General features: G+C 35.4%; 2 protein-coding genes across 7 annotated transcripts in view; both read left to right on the forward strand.

Annotated features, from left to right (window-relative positions):
* Window positions 1-204: 204 nt before the first annotated feature.
* Window positions 205-2511, forward strand: LOC128735040 (pyridoxal kinase). 6 transcript variants are annotated; one of them, XM_053829502.1, is made up of 5 exons: window positions 205-554; window positions 614-741; window positions 1491-1740; window positions 1809-2078; window positions 2138-2511. In XM_053829502.1, the coding sequence occupies exons 2-5, from the start codon at window positions 652-654 to the stop codon at window positions 2446-2448; spliced, it is 921 nt and encodes a 306-aa protein (XP_053685477.1). In that variant the 5' UTR covers window positions 205-554; window positions 614-651; the 3' UTR covers window positions 2449-2511. The 6 variants fall into 6 exon arrangements, with proteins under 6 accessions (XP_053685477.1, XP_053685479.1, XP_053685476.1 ...); XM_053829504.1 differs by having other exon boundaries at window positions 205-487; window positions 555-741; XM_053829501.1 differs by having other exon boundaries at window positions 205-389; window positions 555-741.
* Window positions 2512-3497: 986 nt separating this feature from the next.
* LOC128733539 (protein starmaker) overlaps window positions 3498-20298 on the forward strand; it is a 37891-nt gene continuing 21090 nt past the window's right edge. Inside the window, exon 1 of the mRNA XM_053827191.1 lies at window positions 3498-3668. Coding sequence (XP_053683166.1) covers window positions 3579-3668 — 90 coding nt within the window. The 5' untranslated portion in view covers window positions 3498-3578. The remainder of the gene's footprint in view (window positions 3669-20298) is intronic.

Raw genomic sequence — 20298 nt, forward strand, 5'->3', positions numbered from 1 at the left:
AGCAAAATATCATCAGCTTCGTCATAGCGATTAGACGCTCAATGAAAATTGAAAACTTCTGTGATTTAGGAGGATGTACATTCATCACTACTCTGCTTGTAGGTCCTCTAGCTAGTCCACAGTTGATTCGAATGCACTCTCTTTGAAGGCTGTCACTAACACTATCAGCTGTTCATTTGTAAATATCGTAGATAATAATCAGAAATGATTGAATTCTGTCTGCGAAGAATGCACTTTTCGAGGGCGGCAGTGTGTTTAATTTTATTTCCACTTGGATCGCAACAATGTTGTAAATGAGCGTAGTTTTATTCTCGTACTAAATGGATGCGAATCTGTCTAAGCGTAAGGAGGAGAGCTGTTTCTGTCGCAAGCTGCTGTAGTTCGTGACGGTACTTTTACATTGTTGCTAATTAATGGTCCACGATGATTATTTGCAGCTCATCACAACACTAGTTTTGTTATCAAAAGTTGGAAAAGTTTCACGACAGTGTTGTCTTATCTTATCACAAACCAGTGAATCGTTTCAACTATAGTAATCTCATCTCTTGTTGTAGGTAGGTACATATAACGTGATAGCTTTGGCTGTAAATTTTCAGTGGTAAAATAAATCTAGGGAGAAGCGCACCGGAAAAACGATAGCTCACGTTAAAAATGACATCCGTTATGAATCGGGTTCTTTCGATACAAAGCCATGTAGTGCACGGATACGTGGGAAATAAGAGCGCAGTCTTCCCGCTACAGGTTAGTGGTAAATTTAATCATAGACCAGTATTATAGGTATGAAATATTTAACCAGATTAAAAAGCGAACGCATGGAAGGCTAAACAAGAAAATATCAACTATACAATTATTGCGAAATTAAATGAGATGCATACTTTTTTCTTGTAAATTCTAGTGTTGAAATAATCGACAAAATAATTTAGCTCATGTTTCATTTATTGTGGTAAGCTTTACGAAAAGTTGCCAAATAGTAATAATTTTGTTCATCTCAACTATCGTGATGATTAATACTAAAAAATTTTCTTATTATGAAAATCTAATCAAAAGTGTTTTAACCCATGTTCATCCGTCAAGATGTTCAGTTGAAATAATGCACAAACTTGATCATTCCATCTTTGTTTACAGTTTGACTCACTTCCATTTACATGCTTGTCGTTCCACGTTTGTTATAAACTTTTCATCTGTCGGTTTTTTGTGCAATAGTGAAGTTTTTCCTTCAAATTAAAATCCTTGTACCAATTGCAATTTCTTGGGAAAAATTTACGTTTCGGTTTTGCGATAGAGTGCTCTTCCACAAAGAAAAAAATGTTTACAGATTAAGCTATGTGCTGGTCAATGATTCGGTCATTTGTTGATGAACGGTGAAAAATTCATCATTACAAGTCGGATACTTAGTTCAATAATACAGAAGCATTTTTAAATGAGGCTTGTTGTACAAAATAGTATTTGATTGCTTGAGTATTCTTTTTCATTGCAAATTTACATTACAGGTTCTTGGTTTCGAAGTCGACAATATCAACTCAGTGCAATTTTCCAACCATACCGGTTATAAACAAGGATTCAAAGGTCAAATATTGAACGAAACCGAGCTTGGGGATGTGTTTTCTGGATTAGTTGCGAATGACTTGCACTCTTTGTACACCCACCTTCTGACAGGATACGTCGGAAATCCTACTTTTCTGCGAGAAATTGCAAACATTTTAAAAAAGTTGCGCTCCGTAAATCCATCTCTGATTTATGGTATGTTCTAGAATATATAGCAGTTATCGCCTAATTGTTGAATTATCTCTGAAACAATTCAATTTCAGTTTGCGATCCGGTAATGGGAGACGACGGAATCATGTATGTTCCCAAAGAACTTCTGCCAATTTACCGAGATGAAATTATACCGCTTGCGGATATTGTAACACCTAACCAGTTCGAAGTGGAATTACTCACAGGAGTTTCCGTCAAAACTGAACAGGATGCATGGACCGCAGTGGAATGGTTTCATAGCAAGGGTATTAAAACAGTCGCCATTTCCTCATCAGAGCTCGGTGGCTCCAATTCGCTTCTGGCACTCGTGAGCCACAAAAATGGTTTGGGCCAATAATCAGGGGAAATAAATGGAAAATAATAACAAAATTCTGCTTTATAGGTAACAACAGTCAACGTTATCGGATGGTTATTCCCAAGCAAGGCAATGGGATTCGATTCACTGGAACGGGTGATTTATTTGCCTCACTCTTTCTAGCACACTCCACTCTTACGGGATTCGATATGGGTGCGACATTGGAACGCACCATCGCTACTTTACAAGCCGTAATTAGTAAAACGCTTTTATATCTACCGGATGAAGTGAAATCCGGAAAAACGAATGTTACATCAGCACAACGTGAACTAAAACTGATACAAAGCAAGAAAGAAATTGAAGAGCCAAATGTTACATTGCATTGTACCAAAGTTTAAAAACGAACATATTTTAATAGTTCTGGGAATAAAGTTAATATTACCAATATATGTTTTTCAAAACCCCATATCAAACAAAGAGTTTGTTTTTTAATTTATTTTCACGATATACCGTGGAGGAATTGCTCTGCTTTTCTAGGCAAGCTTGTCGTGTTACTGTCATCTTTGTCTCGCCTAACAATCATATAGAAGATTTGTGCCTCATATCTCGTTACTAACACTTGTTACACTATACCTGATCAGTGAATCAGTGAAGGTTATCGAGCCAAAGCTTGCCAAAAAGCTCAAGTGAAAAATTATCAAAAAATAAATGCATAACTCGTTACAAAACTTGAAACATTTGAACTATATTCATCCTGTTCATGAATTAAAAACTTGACGAAAAACTAACCACCTTGTAACAATTAATCGCGGAGCTTGTGTGCATAACGTAAAACGATATGCAAACCTCATTCGAAAATCATCATGCCAAATTTCATCATGTAAAATATAAATAATAATCAAAATTGCAATTTTAGACCTTCGGAGATTTACTACCAATAACAATCGCAATGACTTAAATTTTGTCGTATTTCCCGTATTTCCTTCATACCTTTTATGCCCTTTATTGTACTTCAATTTTGTCGTCACTCTATATTTATGCAGGCTCTTTACATTCGTCAGTACCTCCTTCAGCCTTTTGGCAGTGATCTAGTACTACTTTCCAAACCCTGAACTTGCGACTTTTTTTCATTTTTTTAAGCAAATCATTGCGTCAGATTCAGAAATGCCAGATGTGAAAACACTTTTATTCTGAAAACTTATAATTCGCTATTTTTGGGAAACATCTCATATATTATTAACACATCTCCGAAAATCGACCTACTTTGTTGGCTCTAAAGTTTTCAAATAAATTAACAGTTTTTGGCACAGAATTTCATGCAAATTGCTCAGCATATTTCGTTAAAACCATTTCGAAAAACATCTGGCATCATTGTTCAGATGCTCGCTAAACCAGCAGATCAGAAAAAGCGACAAAACAGTTAACAGCCGTCGCACGCACAGCAGCATCGGAACGACGAATAAAAAGTGTTTGTACGCGTTTACTTTTCAGAAGGAAATCATTGTTTTGTCTGTCGAATAAATAGAAAATGAGCTCGTCGGTGATGCTTTTCGCATGTTCGAAGTGTTTTTCACGGCATCCGTTCGAAGAATTGTCTCCCGGCCAGCAGCTTTGCAAGGTAATTATCGCAGAGTGCAAATAATGGCGAAAAAGTGCCAAGTTATAGTGAAATGACGCAGCTCTTGCATTGTCGGGGATTTGAAAAAGAAATCGATTTCTAACAGTGACACAAAAAAGGCATTCAACAAATCGGTGTTAATTTAACTATCTTCGATTGAATAACGATATGAATCTGCCGGAAAAAAGGCATTTCCAATTAGATTTTTGCGAAGTTAGTGTAATGACTGTATAACCTAAATAATGACGTGTATTGCAGTGACAAGTCAACCAGTATTACGTGACATAAATAGTGATACTAATATAAAAATGTGGTTATGGATTGAATTTTGATACGAAAATCTCTGAGTTTGCTAGTTTCAGTGCTTTAAATACCGCGTAAATTGTGAATATTTGGATCAATGACGTTCTGATGCCGTTTTAATTTTCCGCTTCGGATGGTACAGGGTTCCCAGAAGCCATCACAAACGTGAACAACAGGACCGTAATAAGGTTTATTTGCTGCAAGCTGAAAACCCTACGAATGCAATCAATTTAATACGAATAACGAATAACAAACTGTAATAAATCATATTATGTGACTGTGACGAGTATATATTTTTTAAAAACTAATTGGATTTCCTAAATACGTTGGGCTGTAAGATTATAAAAGACAGTTTATTTTTATGATTTTTTAATTAGCTTTATTACAATTTTTTAATTAATGCGGTTTATTTTTACATTTCCGGCTTTAGTTTTCAGAAGGTCGCAAAATCAACCCTTTTACATGTATTATACGACCTTTTGAAAACTCCCTCCCATGGGTAGGTGGTTTGACGCGTACTTCGGCCAAACGACCTAAAAATTCTTAGTTCCGCATGTAGAATGTTTATAGTTTAAGTTGGATATATGTGTAGTATGTAGTATTGCATAATTTAGCTTTATGTGTAGCATGTGTCTCGTAAAGCGGAATGGAGCGAAATCGAACGGATTTGATTTTAAATTCAATCCGTTTGGGCCGAAGCACCGGGAGGGCTTACTCGGTTCCCTAGATGAATTGCTGGTATGCACAGAAATTTCTCTAGAAAACTGAAACCAAATCCTACCCACCATTCATGAGATTTTGACTTACTCATGAAAATTAAAATGTATCGCTAGTTAGAACGAACGAGTGTTCAAAAATGATGTGATGTCTTTATTTGCGTAATCGAGACATTTTCTATGAGATTGCCATAGAATTTGTGGCTGTTATGCGATTATGGACAGCACAGCACTGAAAAATATACACACACGTACATGTATACATGTGTATGCATGTATGAGTGTGCATGGATGTATAGGTACGAATGAATATATGTTTGAGTGTTCTATGATGAGTCGGAAATTCTTCTTATACCTATGCTGCCACATTACAATTATTAATGGGCAGGAAGTTATAGTCAGTAGATGTGTTTCCTGTATCAGTTTCCTATGCTATTACTATTATTACTAATATTGCTATCGTTGCTGTTACTGTCACCTCTATTGTATTGTTTTGGATGTAATTATAATTTTTTTTTTTTTTTTTTTTTTCTTATTTCCCTCCTTTATTAGAATGATTTGCATGTCTTGTGACTAACCGCGTTAACGGTATTCAACTAACAACATAAAATGATCATGTATGACGCTGTTTGTCTCCCAAGGGCCTTCCTAATGCTGATGAGCCTCTGTCGGAGAGTCCATCAAGTCGAACGGTGGCAACTCACCGGCGGCCTGCTCCTCTCCATTCTTGCGGCTGTCGTCGCGGTCGGACTTAGTGGATCACTCGAAAAGATTTATAGCCTCGATATATATCTTGTTCTGTGCATTGCCCAATGCTGGCAGACTTCAACTGAAATTCCATTTCTAACTAAATCTTTTTAGAGTCAAAACCTCTTCAAGTAAAAACAGGTATTCGATTCTCTGGCTGATTCAAGCGATAGCGAAGGGCTGTCCTCAATCATTTCCACTTCCTAAAATGGGGTCATAGTACATAATATATGGCCGTGGTATGAGGATTTATTTTTCGATTCAATACCATCCTCACAGAATTATCAACGTTGTTAACATCTTATTAAGTCTTGCTTTAGTGACAGCTTGCACTTAAGACCTAACACGGCATATATACATATCTCCAAGTGAAGTTCTTTTTGATCCACCTCATCCCTTCTTAGTTACAGAATCATTTCAATTGACCACGGTCTGAAGAGCATACCGACAAATCGGTTGACTACCGCTACAAATATGCAATTAATGCCACCGGGAATAATACGAGCGAGTACTAGTCCCCATTACATCGCATCTGCTCTATTTTTCGGAAGTTCAAGTAGTTTTTCGATAGTTCTGAGCGATAATATTGCTCTTGAATAATATTCCGCACAAAATATTCGAAAATTTACGCCATCAGCTACAATACTGCAAAGATGGTAGATAAAGAGGCGGCTGTGGCTTTTAATGAGCATAGGTTGTTGAACAGCGCTGGGTCAATCGTGATGACATGGGTATTTGGGAGATGAGTAGCGTCCAGCCTAGCGAGTAGTTAGTCGGTAGTAGCATAGGTGATGGACAGACATAGAATTCTCGTGTTATTACTAACCCGAAAATTGCAATCAACATGTTGACTAAAAATTTCCTCTTTTCTTATCTTTTCTTTTCTGCCTGATCTCTATCGCTTCTTCTCACGGCAACAATAATGTTGCCGTGAGGGGAGGCAAGAGACCAGCCACAGATGACCACACTGGTGACAACGATGGAGAGGACGGCCGGCGTGGAGCCTGCTTCAGGTTTAAGATTGACTACGAACAAGATGAGGAAACAAACAAAGGAAGGAGAAAACAAGATAAGTACAAGCCATCTTATGCTATATTAACCAAGCACACAATTATATCAAGCCAAGTTCTGTCACTCTTCTTCCGCCCATTAATCCATAATCACCAATACATTATGGAGCTAGCGTAATCCGCACGGATTCTTTTAACATTATCACAACCACCTTATCTCAGCCCTGGACAGACTTGGCTCTAACTGCCCCACCTTGTGCTGCAAACAGAAACAGAAACAGAAACATTATACGACCTTTTGAAAACTAAAGCCAGATTTTTTTATTGCACCTGGCAGCAATTTTACGAGTCGTACGCAATTTCATTTTTTAATAAAAATTATCCTGTTCTTACTAAATACATTGAAAATAAGCTTGTCAAGCAAGGAGGGGTGCAGCGGAGAGGCAATAATGAAAAACTGATGGCTCAAATTGCCAAATTGCAAACGTGTTCGGTAAACTCAGAAAATAACCACGCTAATAATTTTCGCGTGAGACTAAATAGGTGGAAACTCCGAAATTGACCTGTTCGACAGAAACTTATGCGCTGACGGTGGTGGTCTTTGGAACTAGCCGAACGGTGAGAAAGTTGACAGTTTGCTTGAAGAATCGGAAAAAAGTTCACTTTTTTAATTTTCTTAATGTAGTGAAACAATGTACAAGTAAAATTTTTATTGCAAAATGTAAGAAAATTGAGTACTTTATTTTTGGTATATACTTTGTTAGTGGTTTATTTACAGTATATACGAGAAAATAATGTTTTGCCTTTCTACTATATAAATATATAGTATAAAGGTATAGAAATCACTCGGAAAACCGGAAATGGAAAGAAGGTCCTGCGGGCCGAATGTCATATACCATTCGACTCAGTTTCGCAAACTGAGCATTTTCTGTGTGTGTGTATGTATGTGTGTGTGTGTGTGTGTGTGTGTGTGTGTGTGTGTGTGTGTGTATGTGACGCTTTTAATCTCACTCACTTTTCTCGGAGATGGCTGGACCGATTTTAATGTTCTTAGTGTCAAATGAAAGGTCTAGGTGTCCCATTGGTCGCTATTGAATTTCATATTGATCGGACTTTTAGTTCAAAAGTTATGTATTAAAATACGAAAAATATGGGACTTCATTATCCCATAGGTCCCTCAACCGATTTGAACAAAATTGATTGCATATGAAAGGGGAGCCTTGCAAACCCTTAACTTCCAAATTTCATGACGATTGGACTTGTAGTTTGAAAGTTACATAAAGAAATGTGCAAAAATAGTATTTAAAACATATTTTTGTAACATATAAGCATCAATTCAATGAAAAACATCACACATTTTATTATTATTTGAAAATTACTGCTGAGATCTATCAAACGAAACCGAGTTATTTAAAATCGGACGATTCATTCAAAAGTTATTTAAACTTAAGCACCGTAAGCACACTTAAGCACCGTATATTAAACCGTTAAACGTGTGAAATCAAAACAAATGTTGATTGTATGCAATGTGTGTGATGTATGTATGTATGTATGTATGTATGTATGTATGTATGTATGTATGTATGTATGTATGTATGTATGTATGTATGTATGTATGTATGTATGTATGTATGTATGTATGTATGTATGTATGTATGTATGTATGTATGTATGTATGTATGTATGTATGTATGTATGTATGTATGTATGTATGTATGTATGTATGTATGTATGTATGTATGTATGTATGTATGTATGTATGTATGTATGTATGTATGTATGTATGTATATAGGTGTGTGTTTACGTGTGTATGTGATGACAATTTGCAATTTTTAAATTTGCATTGAAATTAAAGAAAAGTGAGAATTATGTCAATTTTCTGAAGTTATTGAAGCCTCTTAGTGGAATACGAACTCTGAAATTAAGGAAAAGAAAAAACTTTTACCGACTAAATTCCACTATTTAATATTTATTCGCGACAGATACGTATACGCTTTGAAATAAGACACTGATGAAGTCGTAGGTGAACTACGTATCAGTTGCAAATAAATATTAAATAGTGGGATTCAATCTAAAAGTTTTTTCTTTTCTTTGATTTCAGAATTCAATTGTGATTTTCTTCACTTGCTGTTGCTCACAATTGTACAAGAAAAGCAAAAAGCGAAGAATAGCAGTTAATTTAAGCATGTAGGTATAGTGGTGATAGGATTAAAAATACTAGTGAGTTGATTTTTCCAAATAAATTTATACAAATTTCAAACAAATTTTCCGCATCAATAGATGCTCTTTTCAATCAATAGATTCTAGAGCTTAGAAATGTTATATGAAAAATAGGAAGTAAACTGCACGGTAGTAATTTTGTAAGATTTATTTTCGTTAATGACATTTTAAAGAACAGATGTCTTATGACATGAATCATGTTTTAACAAATAAATCAAAAATGACAAGCACTGGAAATCATATCAATCATATTTCCCATTCTCAAGCATGTTTATGACGCAGCTTTTGCATTATTTTTCGACCTCATCTTGTTTTCCTAGCCCTCTAACGGGATACATTGGAAAAACGATGCGATCAAGCTAATGACTATCTTTTCATGAAATTACATACATTAAAAAGAAGCTTAAGTTTTGATTTTCATGCAAAAATAATTATCTGAAGGAGCGCCAGCTAAGAAAAAGTTCAATTTCTCTTTTTCATATCTAATGCTTTATTCAATTATTTTTTCTAATTCAGATACCTATATTGCAAAATTCAAGCCAAGCAAACTAATAGCAAAATTTTAAGATTATTCATTTTGTTGTAGATTTCCTTTTTCTTCAAAAGCGAAGCATAACAATAATTTTTTGAACTCTTGTTTTTCAAAGATGCTAACTTTTGAACGCATGGGATTAATATCAAAATATCAAAATATCAAAGAATCTGCTATAAACACATATTTCATATTGTCAATTCAAAACAAGTTTCGTAGGTGGTTCTGAAGCCCGAAAGTTAAGGCCGTTTGTAGACCCGTTAGAGGGTTAATTTCTAATTTTCTATATATATTCATTGAAGTCTGCAAAAATTATCTTTTGTGTCTACATTATTTTTCCATAAATCACGTAAATATTATAAAACTAAATAAGGTGTTCATCAAGTAACATAAATGACGCTTACAAGTATTTACGCACCCAAGGAAAGAAAATATAATTGCACTACGCAATACGTTGTGAATTTTACTGGCAAATGAGGATTTTAAGGAATACGGAACGGATATTTAAAAATATAGTCAAGTTATTAATAGATGTACCTGATAAATTAAATAATGATTATTGCGGCAGTAGAAAGGCTAGGTCACGCCGCTAGGTGGATTAATACGGGTTTTTGTATATTTATGCGACAACAAACAGGTTACATATCACGCTAAATTATAAAAATCCACGTGCTTGAGTGGTAAAAAAGTTGTTTTTTTGTGAAATTAATATAAACCAGGCTATTGCAAGCAAGATACAGGATAACTAAAGAGAACATTCATATTTCCATGTAGTGCCGGAGCAACATGGTTCGATAAGACTGAAAGATATTAGAATCTCCAGAACTTTGACTTGAACCGATACAAAACAAGCATAAGGATCTTGTAAAGTAGAAAAACATTCCAATAATATGCAAAAACCGCTTTAGGATCACTTCTGTGTTCGATTAGTTAAGTCGCCACACTAACTTTTACAGTATTCTTCAAATTTATGCTCTTTCAATTCACTATTTTAAAAGTGTTTTTAAAGTAACTTGTAAAACAGCAAATTTCTTACAAAACCTGATAAAAATGTAGTAGTTTTCAATCGAAAACCAGTTAAAAATTTAATTTTTAACTTTTGAAAATTTTTTATGAAATATACCGCATCTGACATTTGTTTTCGTTTTTCTCACCATCGCAGCAGGTAGCGACACGCCGGCAGTTTTTACTCAAATTTGTCAATAATTAGCGCGGTTTTTTAAACGGTTTTCCTTTACGAGCCACGTATCCCCCGACTTGGGGGCTTGAGTTTGAGTGTATTAAAAATGGAGAAATCTGTACGGTTATGTCACTAACGAGAATGACATTAGCTGGAGCCCGTTTATGTTTAGAGAAAGGAAAGCGTGGGGCGTTGAAATTTTTTTTATTATTATTTTTACCGCAAACAGCTTTAGCGCGGGCCCCAGCTAGTGTCAAAATTTCTTGCGTAACTTTTCAAAAGTACCTACGTATTGCGGAGTTTCCACCTATTTAGAGTCCCATGCGAAAATTAGCGTGTTTTTTTTTCTGCGTTTACCACAGACGTTTGCAATTTAGCAATTTAAACCGCCAGTTTTTCATTATTGCCTGCCCACTGCACCCCTCCTTGCTTGACAAGTATAGTTTCAGTGTATTTAGTAAGTACAGTATAATTATTATTAAAAACCTATTTGCGTAGGACTCGTAAAATTACTGCAAGGTACAATAACAATGAGGGATTCTTTTTGTGCCTCTTCTCTTTCGCGTGCCACGACGGTATGCAACGGTGCACTTTAAAACATCAGGGGTGACATTGTCATTCTCGTTTCGATAGATTTTGGTTCGTTTCGGCCACGTTAAACGAATGGGCGAAACGAACCAAAATCACTCGAAACGAGATTCGCAATATCGCCCCAGCATTATTGCAAGAATCCGTTGCTTACGTCATTATGTAGTAAACGTTAAGATTTTGAGGAGCTTTCCAATCAAAAAATTGGAAAAAGGAACTTAAAAGTGTGTTATTCGTTATAGAGTATTGGTACCAAACAGCAAAATTAGTTAAATTTGCTACCCAAAATTTGTGTTTCTATACTTTAAGGGCTGAAAATTTTGTTTTCTAAAAAATTAGAAAATACCAAAATGGGCAAAGTGCTGAATATAGTAACGATATATCTCTTACTAATGGCGAGATATAATAATTTGGCATTTGGTAGTTGGTAGGTATAATAATAAAAATCAATTCTGCATCCTGGATGCAACTACTTTGCATCCGATTATCCTTCAGAAAAATGTGTTTTAAGAATATACTGAATAATTTTGGGGAAAAATTCAAAGCAATATGCAGTTATTGTGCAGATTTGATTTTTAAGTGTCCATTTTAAACAAATTATATCTCGCCACGAGTAAGAGATATATAGTTACTATATTTAGCAAAGTTTTCCATTTTGGTATTTTCATCGTTGAACAATTACGCATTTTTATACAATAACAAGTGAACGTATTTTTGCGGATCTAGGAGAGAATCAGACAAAATGGACCATTTGTGAATTCTTCACATTACGAAATCGATGACATTTAACTCTCGTGATATTTTTCAAATGAACTGATGCTATTCGAGTTTATACCCTGGCCTTTGAGTTAGTTTTAGTCGCTTAATTAGGTTATATATGTACTTAGAGGTGAATTGGAGAAAATGTACTATTCTTGCATTTCGAAGTTATTTGACTGCATTTGTTTGAAAAAAATTTACCTTTACTCCTCTGGGTAATAAGGCCATTGCAAATCATTTTAAAAGTTTTTATCAGCAAGCCCCCCCCCCCTTGGAAATTGGCTTGAAAAATCGAGTGCAAAATAATAATTTGTAGGATATAGGTTAATTTTTTTTTATAAAATCAATTGTCTGTGGGCTTTACAACCTGAAAAATTTGAAAAATAAGTGTACGGTTGAGTTAACGCTTCTAGCATGAACAACAAATGAAAATTCAAACAGCGGAATTTCCGAAAATCGGCCTAACAAATTTTCTTTCGTTTTTGTCTTTTTTTTGTAGATTTTTGCATGGAAATTAACAACGAATATGTTAAAAGCAAGAACGGATTTGGTTTTCATGTTTAAACTTAAAATAAAAATGCCTAAAATCCATTTTTTTTTTGCTCGATCAAAAAATTTCTGTTTTTTTTTGCCCCCAGTGGCCCAACACCGGACAGAGGGACAAAAACTTTTTAAAATATTTGTAATGGCCTAAATAAATAATAATGATTTTAGGTTGCCATTTTTATACTGTTTAAGGCCATTGCAAATTATTTTTAAAGTTTTTGTCACCCCTCCCCCATCGCAAATGGCTTGAAAAATCGGGGGGCAAAAAAATTAATTTGTGGAATATAAGTCAATTCGTCTGTGGTTTCAACACAAAACAGAAATGGAAATTCGAGCCATGGAATTCCTGAAAATCGGCAAAAAAATTCCTTCGATTTTGTGTCTTTTCGTAAATGTTTGCATGAAAAATAATAACGTACATATAAAAAGCAAAAATAGACTTGGCTTTCATCTTTAAACTTCAAGTAAAAATGCTTGGAATGCACAGTTTTTTGGTCGATTAAAAAAACTATAAGGTATACAGCCCTAAGGATTGTACGAAAGTGTGACGTAGATCATTAGATCGTAGATCAGATCATTAGATCAAGGACTAATGTAAACTGCATTTCTGGAATATGTATGTTTATGAGAATCTGTTAGTGCCATTGTTTAATTGAATTTTTGAAAGAGAAGAGCGAAATATTCTAATTAAATTCTTCATTGAATGCTGTTCGGGACTAAGCCCGCATTAGAGGAGGGCTAACTGTATCAGCCATCGATGACCATCGACGGCGCTTTCACGCGGTGGCGCAACAATGCGCTGAATACTTCTTAACACTCACGACAATGCTATATTGTACGGGAGAAATTATAAATAGCCCGTGCAGCATCGGGTTTAAATGAGTCGGCGTGGTAGCCGTAAACCGTCGTGTTCTTGATTGTAAAAATGTAACTGTAAATAGTGTATAAATGTTAAATATAAGGATTAAGTGTTTAGTGTGAATTTTCTGGACCTTTGATCAAAAATGGAAAGTGTGAAACCCTCCCCCCTCTGCCCAATGGAAGTCTGGTGATTCAAAAATCAAATCCATACAGTCCACCTCGCTCACCGCTTAGCTATCGAACAAATGCAATGGTTGCTTTGAAAATACGTGAACGAGGGTTCATAAGTACAAGGCCTGCTACCAATGAGACAGAGATTTCTTTTAAAAATCACTTATGTGCCTCAAAAAGGTTGAAATGGTAATGAATGACCAGCACACAGATTATTGTATTGCATATGATTATGCGTAGTTTGGCATGTTTCAATAATCTTACTTTAACTCGCTTGTGGCCTTTAAAAGGGTCATTGGTTACAAATAACATTAAAGTCAAAGCACATTCACTACAAATATGACGTGCCATTCGAATGTTCTTCGCTTTTGACATGAATGGCAACAGGCACGTAAATTAGCGGCGTCGATTCACTGTCTTTTGCTCCGAGAAGATTTTACTAGTTTACTTTCACAGCTTACCGCTTGTTAAATAGCAGAAAATATGGCTCACACGCAAAAATTTCTGTTTATTTGTATGAGAGCCGTTATCCTCAAATCATCATAAAATAAATTCATGCTTCCAATAACCCCCACATGCCAAATTTGGTTCCATTTGCTTGATTAGTTCTCGAGTTATGAGGAAATTTGTATATTATTTGTATGGGAGCCCCCCTCTTAGGAAGGGAAAGGGTCTCAGTACATCATAAAAAAAATCCTGCCTTCTGAAACCTCCACATGCCAAATTTGCTTGATTAATTCTCGAGTTATAAAGAAATTTGTGTTTCATTTGTATAAGAGCCCCCCCTCTTAGAAGACAAAGGGGTCTCAGCACACCATGGAAAAAAATCTTACCTCCAAAAACCCCCACATGCCAAATTTGGTATATTTGCTTAATTAGTTCTCGAGTTATGAGGAAATTTGCATATTATTTGTATAGGAGCCCCCCTCTTAAAGAGGGGAGGCGTCTTAATTCACCATAGAAAAAAATCCTGCCTTCTGAAACTTCCACATGCCAAATTTGGTTCCATTTGCTTGATTAGTTCTCGAGTTTTGAGAACTTTTGTTTTCATTTGTATGGGAGCCCCCCCTCTTACGGCCTCCTTAAAATTGGCCTCCATAAAATTGCATTTTATCTATCCAACGACATATAAATTGTTCAGTTTCGTTAAGTAGTTATTAGCATTTGAAATCTTTCATTCAAACGTTACACTTCTATTCTCGTTTTCACAAAGTGCTACCCAGTCCCAGTATAGTAAACAAAGACGTAGTCCTACGTCAAAATCTGATTGACGACTCCCATTTGTTTAAGAATCGAAGTATGGGTGAAAAAATGCAATTTCAGGGTAGAAGATAAGAACCATCACTGTTTAGATTACGTGAAAAATAAGTTTGCTCCTCTTGACATGGATAAGCATTTTAAATGCAAGTTGCAAAGACACGTCGCTGTTTTGTTATAAGCTACAGAACAGATGGAAGAAGTACCAACGAGATATTGATATGTAATTGATATGCCTAAATATGAGTCAGGCTCTTTCAACGAAGGGAATACAGCTTAGAGGTTCTTTGAAAATGTATTAATAACGACTTTCACAACGGTTTTGGACATCGGAATTGTCGAAAAATTTACTACCATGTTGTCGGTCATCTCATCGGGATATAACATTGACACAAAGAAATCTGCCATATCAGGAATTTGTCTGTCATATCAGGAAAATTTGTAAAAGAAAAACTAGACTGTTCAGTGAAACTGCATTGATGCTGTTAACCTAATCAGTGGACCCCATAATATGGAAGACAACTCGTTCAGATTAGGCGAGTTCATTTTTAATCTGAATATTTGGTAGGGTATGTTACTGATTCGTCGTAATTGCCTATTCTCGTCCTATCCAACACAAATTATTAAAAATATCAGCGTTTTTTATGACGCACAATGCAAAATTAGTTATTCGCTAATATTTTAGTTTGTTGACTTTCATACGCGATCGATCAAAGTGAGCTGAGATCTATTTAAATGCCTTTTGTCATTAAAAAATTCCTAGCAGACAAATTTCCTAAGTTTTTCGGTGCGACGAAGAAGAAAATATCGACTAATCGTTTCGATTTCCGTCATCCATAAAATGAAAATAACTCACGCAACACACTGTCGTTATTCTGCAGCCGCGAAAACTAGCATGATAAGCAGAAATTTTTGCAGAATAACATTTGTCATGCTGCCGAAATTTGCATTTTCTGAGCATTTTTTTGTGTATGTGTATGTGTGTGTAGGTGCGTATATGTGTATGTGTGTGTGTGTGGGCGGGCGGTTGGTTGATTGTGAGTGTATATATATATATATATATATATATATCTATACCTATAAAGAAGGATTTCTGTCTGTCTGTCTGTCCGTATGTTCCTTATAGAATCGAAAACTACTGAACCAATCGGCATGAAAATATGCATGCAGAGGTTTTTTGGGGCCAGGAAAGGTTTTAGTGATGGTTAGAAACCCCTCCCCCCACTAAGAGGGGGGGCTCCCATACAAATGAAACACAAATTTCTGCATAACTCGACAACTAATCAGGCAAATAGAACAAAATTTGGCATGTGGGTGTTTTCGGTGACAAGAATTTATTCTATGGTAAATTGAGACCCCTCCCCTCTTTATAAGGGGAATTATAACTCCTCTCCTCTTTAAAAGGGGGGGCTTCCATACAAATTTCCTCATAACTCGAGAACTAATCAAGCAAATGGAACCAAATTTGGCATGTGAAGATTTTCGAGGGCAAGAATATTTTCTATAGTAAATTAGGACCCCTCCCCACTTTAAGAGGGGGGGGCTCCTGTACCAAAGAAACACAATTTTCCTCATAACTCGAGAAGTAATTAAGCAAATGGAACCAAATTTGGCATGTGGGTGTTTTTGGAGACAAAAATTTTTTCTATGATGAATTGGGACCCCTCCCCGTTATGGGAGGGGGGGATCCTATACACATGAAATACAAATTTCCTCATAACTGAAGAACTAATCAAGCAAATGGAACAAAATTTGGCACCTGAAAGTTTTCGAGGGCAAGAATATTTTCTATGGTGAATAAGGACCCCTCCCCACTTTAAGAGGGGGGGCTCCTATACAAACGAAATACAAATTTCCTCATAACTCGAGAACTAATCAAGCAAATGGAACCAAATTTGGCACGTGGGTGTTTTTGGAGACAAAAATTTTTTCTATGATGAATTGGGACCCCTACCCACTTTAGGAGGGGGGGCTCCTATACAAATGAAATTCAAATTTCCTCATAACTCGAGAGCTAATCAAGCAAATAGAACCAAATTTGGCATGTGGAGGTTTCTGGAGGCAAAAATATTTTCTATGGTGAATTAGGACCCCTCTCAACTTTAAGAGGGGGTGCTTCTACACAAATGAAATACAAATTTCCTCATAATTCGAGAACTAATCAAGCAAATGGAACCATATTTGGCATGTGGGTGTTTTTGGAGGCAACCATTTTTTCTATGATGAATTAGGACCCCTTACCTTTTTAAGAGGGGGGGCTCTCATACAAATGAAATACAAATTTCCTCATAACTCTAGAATTAATCAAGCAAATGGAACCAAATTTATCATGTGGGTGTTTTTGTATATTTTGGTATATTTTCTATGGATTTCCCCACTTTAAGAGGGGGGGGGGCTCCTATACAAATGAAAAACAAATTTCCTCATAACTTGAGAACTAATCAAGCAAATGGAACCAAATTTGACATGTAAGTGGTTTTGGACGCAAGATTTTTTTCTATGGTGAATTGAGACCCCTCTCTTCTTTAGAAAGCGAGTTATGGCCCATCTCCCCTTTAAGAGGGTGGGCTTCCATACAAATGAAATGCAAATTTCCTCTTATCTCGAGAACTAATCAATCAAATGGAACCAAATTTGGCATGTGGGAGTTTTAGATGGCAGAAATTTTTTCTATGGTGAATTACGACCCCTTCCCCTTTTAAGAGGGGAGCTCCCATTCAAATGAAATTCAAATTTCCTTATAACTTGAGAACTAATCAAGCAAATGGAACCAAATTTGGCATGTGGGAGATTTTGGAGTCTTGAATTTATTTTACGATAGTTAGAGACCTCTCACCCCTGTGGTAGGGGGATATGGACTCTCATACAAATAAAACAGAAATTTTTGCGAAACTCAAAAACTAATCGAACTCGAGAAATTCGAGACTCTTCCATAAAACATTAGTCAATACAAGACCACAAAAACTATCTATAGTAACACTAGATCATTCAGGACGAGACGGTCGCGAGTGTTGCCGGGGACCCGCCGTCGGAAGCGCCGCCCACTGGGGGGCTTGCAAAACTCGAGATTGTGACAAAGATCATCCGAGATTCATGATTTATGTACAACACAGGTTAATTTGTGGCAATACGAAGTTTGTCGGGTCAGCTAGTATATATATATATATATGACACATTCCGCGGGCCGGTATACCAACCAGACATTTTATAAAAGTTGCTTTTAGCAGTATTGAATATTTTTTCATAATTGGGCAATGTTTGAACCTTTCAAAACTGCCATGACTGATATTCTAGCATTTTCGGAAGTTATATAAAACGTGTATCGAAAATAAATGAAATTTACAAGAAATAAATGATTTTTCGTGATATTTTTAAAAATACTGCTACAGTGCGCTAAAACATTTCATAATATCATTTGTTTTCGACCAACTTACAAAGGAATATATGCAGAATCTATTCCAAAAATAGTTTGGATGTAATTTTGCAGTTATTTTGTATTTCAAGTGGATGAAATAGGGCCATTTTTTTGCGTTGTAACGTCACGAAAAAGGTGTACTTTTTCGCTTTCGCAGAAAAGTACAAATTCGAACAATCTAATAATCCGTATTCTCTTTGTACTCAAAAATACCTTTAAAACGGTGCCTAAAGAATGATGATAAGTTACGTAGAACCTAAGTTACAACTGATTGAAGCTCGCGTTGTAACGTCACGGTGGCCAGCCGGACGGATTCAAAACAAGTGAGACATAAGTAATAGCATCAAAACCTTAAGACATAGCATTATAGTTGCTTCAAGAAAGTTTCTTCATTTAAAAAGCACTTTCTTGTGGTGAAAAAATATTCGGACATTAGGGTGTCCTCAAACAGATACAAAAAATATTTTCTCTATTTCAATTCAGAAATGATTGCTGTCTACAGAAAATTTGTAAAAAAAACTAATTTCAAGAAACTTCGTTGAATACTGAAGATTTATATTTCTTACATGAAAAAAGTTATAGAGCAAAACTCTTAGGGACACCCTTAAAAAAAATTTTTCGATCTAGTTCTTCAATACCGCTTCGTACGCCTTTTAGATGTTCTAAGAAATTGGTAATCGAATTAAATTGCACATTTTCGTCGAAGATAGTAGAGATCTATCTTTTTTCCTTAAGGAGCTATCCCTTGTTTCTATGTTTTTTAACCAAAAGTCGTATTTCTGGCGCGTTGTAACGTCACGCTACATATTTGCTTTCCAAAACAATCTGGGCAAAGCAAATGCTATTAATTTATCCACTTTTAATAGGAAATTTTATGCTCTTTCATATATATATATATATATATATATATATATATATATATACTAGCTGACCCGGCAAACTTCGTACTGCCACCAATTGAATTAAATGCCGTAAATAGTAAATTTTGGATGTACTCAAAGTGTAGGTTAAGTTTTGTGCGTTTTTGAGAAGTTTATCTATTGAGGGAATGGTTAATTGACTACCGGATTTTCATAGAACATCTGTTTCTTACAACTGTACTAAACCATTAGTTAGAAATGGCAATCAAAATCGTAAAATTTATTGCCAAATATACGCTAAAAACATGTAGAAAATGTTGATTTTTCAATTCTCAGTACCCTACAGTTGTGCTGAGTGTCAATTTATTTTTTGTAAAAGTAGACTCGATGTTATTATATAACGCCTAATTCCGTCTACTGCAGTTAACTGTCTAATGATATGCAATATACATTCAAAACTTTTTGAGAACAGAATCATTGCACCACCAACTATATTTTCATTGCCGCCGAAATCAATTATTGTTCTCTTCAACGCCCTCAAATGTTTTCTTTCGCCTTTGTGCATTACCCCATTATTGATTTGAAATTTTGCATGTTCTTTTTTACGCAAATTGTTGGTTTATTAAACATATAATTTGTTGACACTTTCGATTTCCTCTATCGAAATCAGTGCTTTGTTGTGATTGCCACCGTAATTTTTGAATTTGAATTTGATATTCATATGTTTGAAATGAGCATGTCAATTAGATTCATTAGATTTTTAATTTTACTTATCAATCGATTGGTAAGAATTTATCGAATGAATTATACTCTAGTGAAAGTCCTCAAACAATTACCTTTGTTAGTATATTATATCAATCCGATAGGTTTCATTATTCCTCAAAATATAATCAATGTTATTTGCTAATTTCATTTCTTGCTGGGCTCCTCAAACATACGAAAATGCAAATAAATGTACGCCTTGTCTTAAACCCTTTTTTGTCTTCTTTATTACTTTGCTATTTCAAAACAATTTGAAACAGAATTATAATTTTTTGAGCCTTTTTGCACTTTTAGAAGTCTAATCAGAAGATAATCGCCGCCATCGCAATGTTTCTTCAATTTAATCGACGTTTTTCGGCGAAATAAGTATGAAGATTTTTAAATACCAGTTAGTCCGGACGTTTCGAGCTACTACTGGTCTTCGCTCATCATTTGCGGACAACTTTTTCGTCCATTAGGTTCTACTTGGACTTGGAGAAAGATAAACCAAGTAGAACCTAAGTTGTTCGCAGATGATGAGCGAAGACCAGTAGTAGCTCGAAACGTCCAGACTAACTGGTATTTAAAAATCTTCATACTTATTTCGCCGAAAAACGTCGATTAAATCGAACAAACATTTCTAACTCAGTTTCTAAGTATTTCAGTATTCAGTATTTCTAACACAGTTGTAACGAACAGATGTTCTGTGAAAATCAGGCACTA

Source organism: Sabethes cyaneus, chromosome 2 (genome assembly GCF_943734655.1).
Source record: "Sabethes cyaneus chromosome 2, idSabCyanKW18_F2, whole genome shotgun sequence".
NCBI classification, from domain to species: domain Eukaryota; kingdom Metazoa; phylum Arthropoda; class Insecta; order Diptera; family Culicidae; genus Sabethes; species Sabethes cyaneus.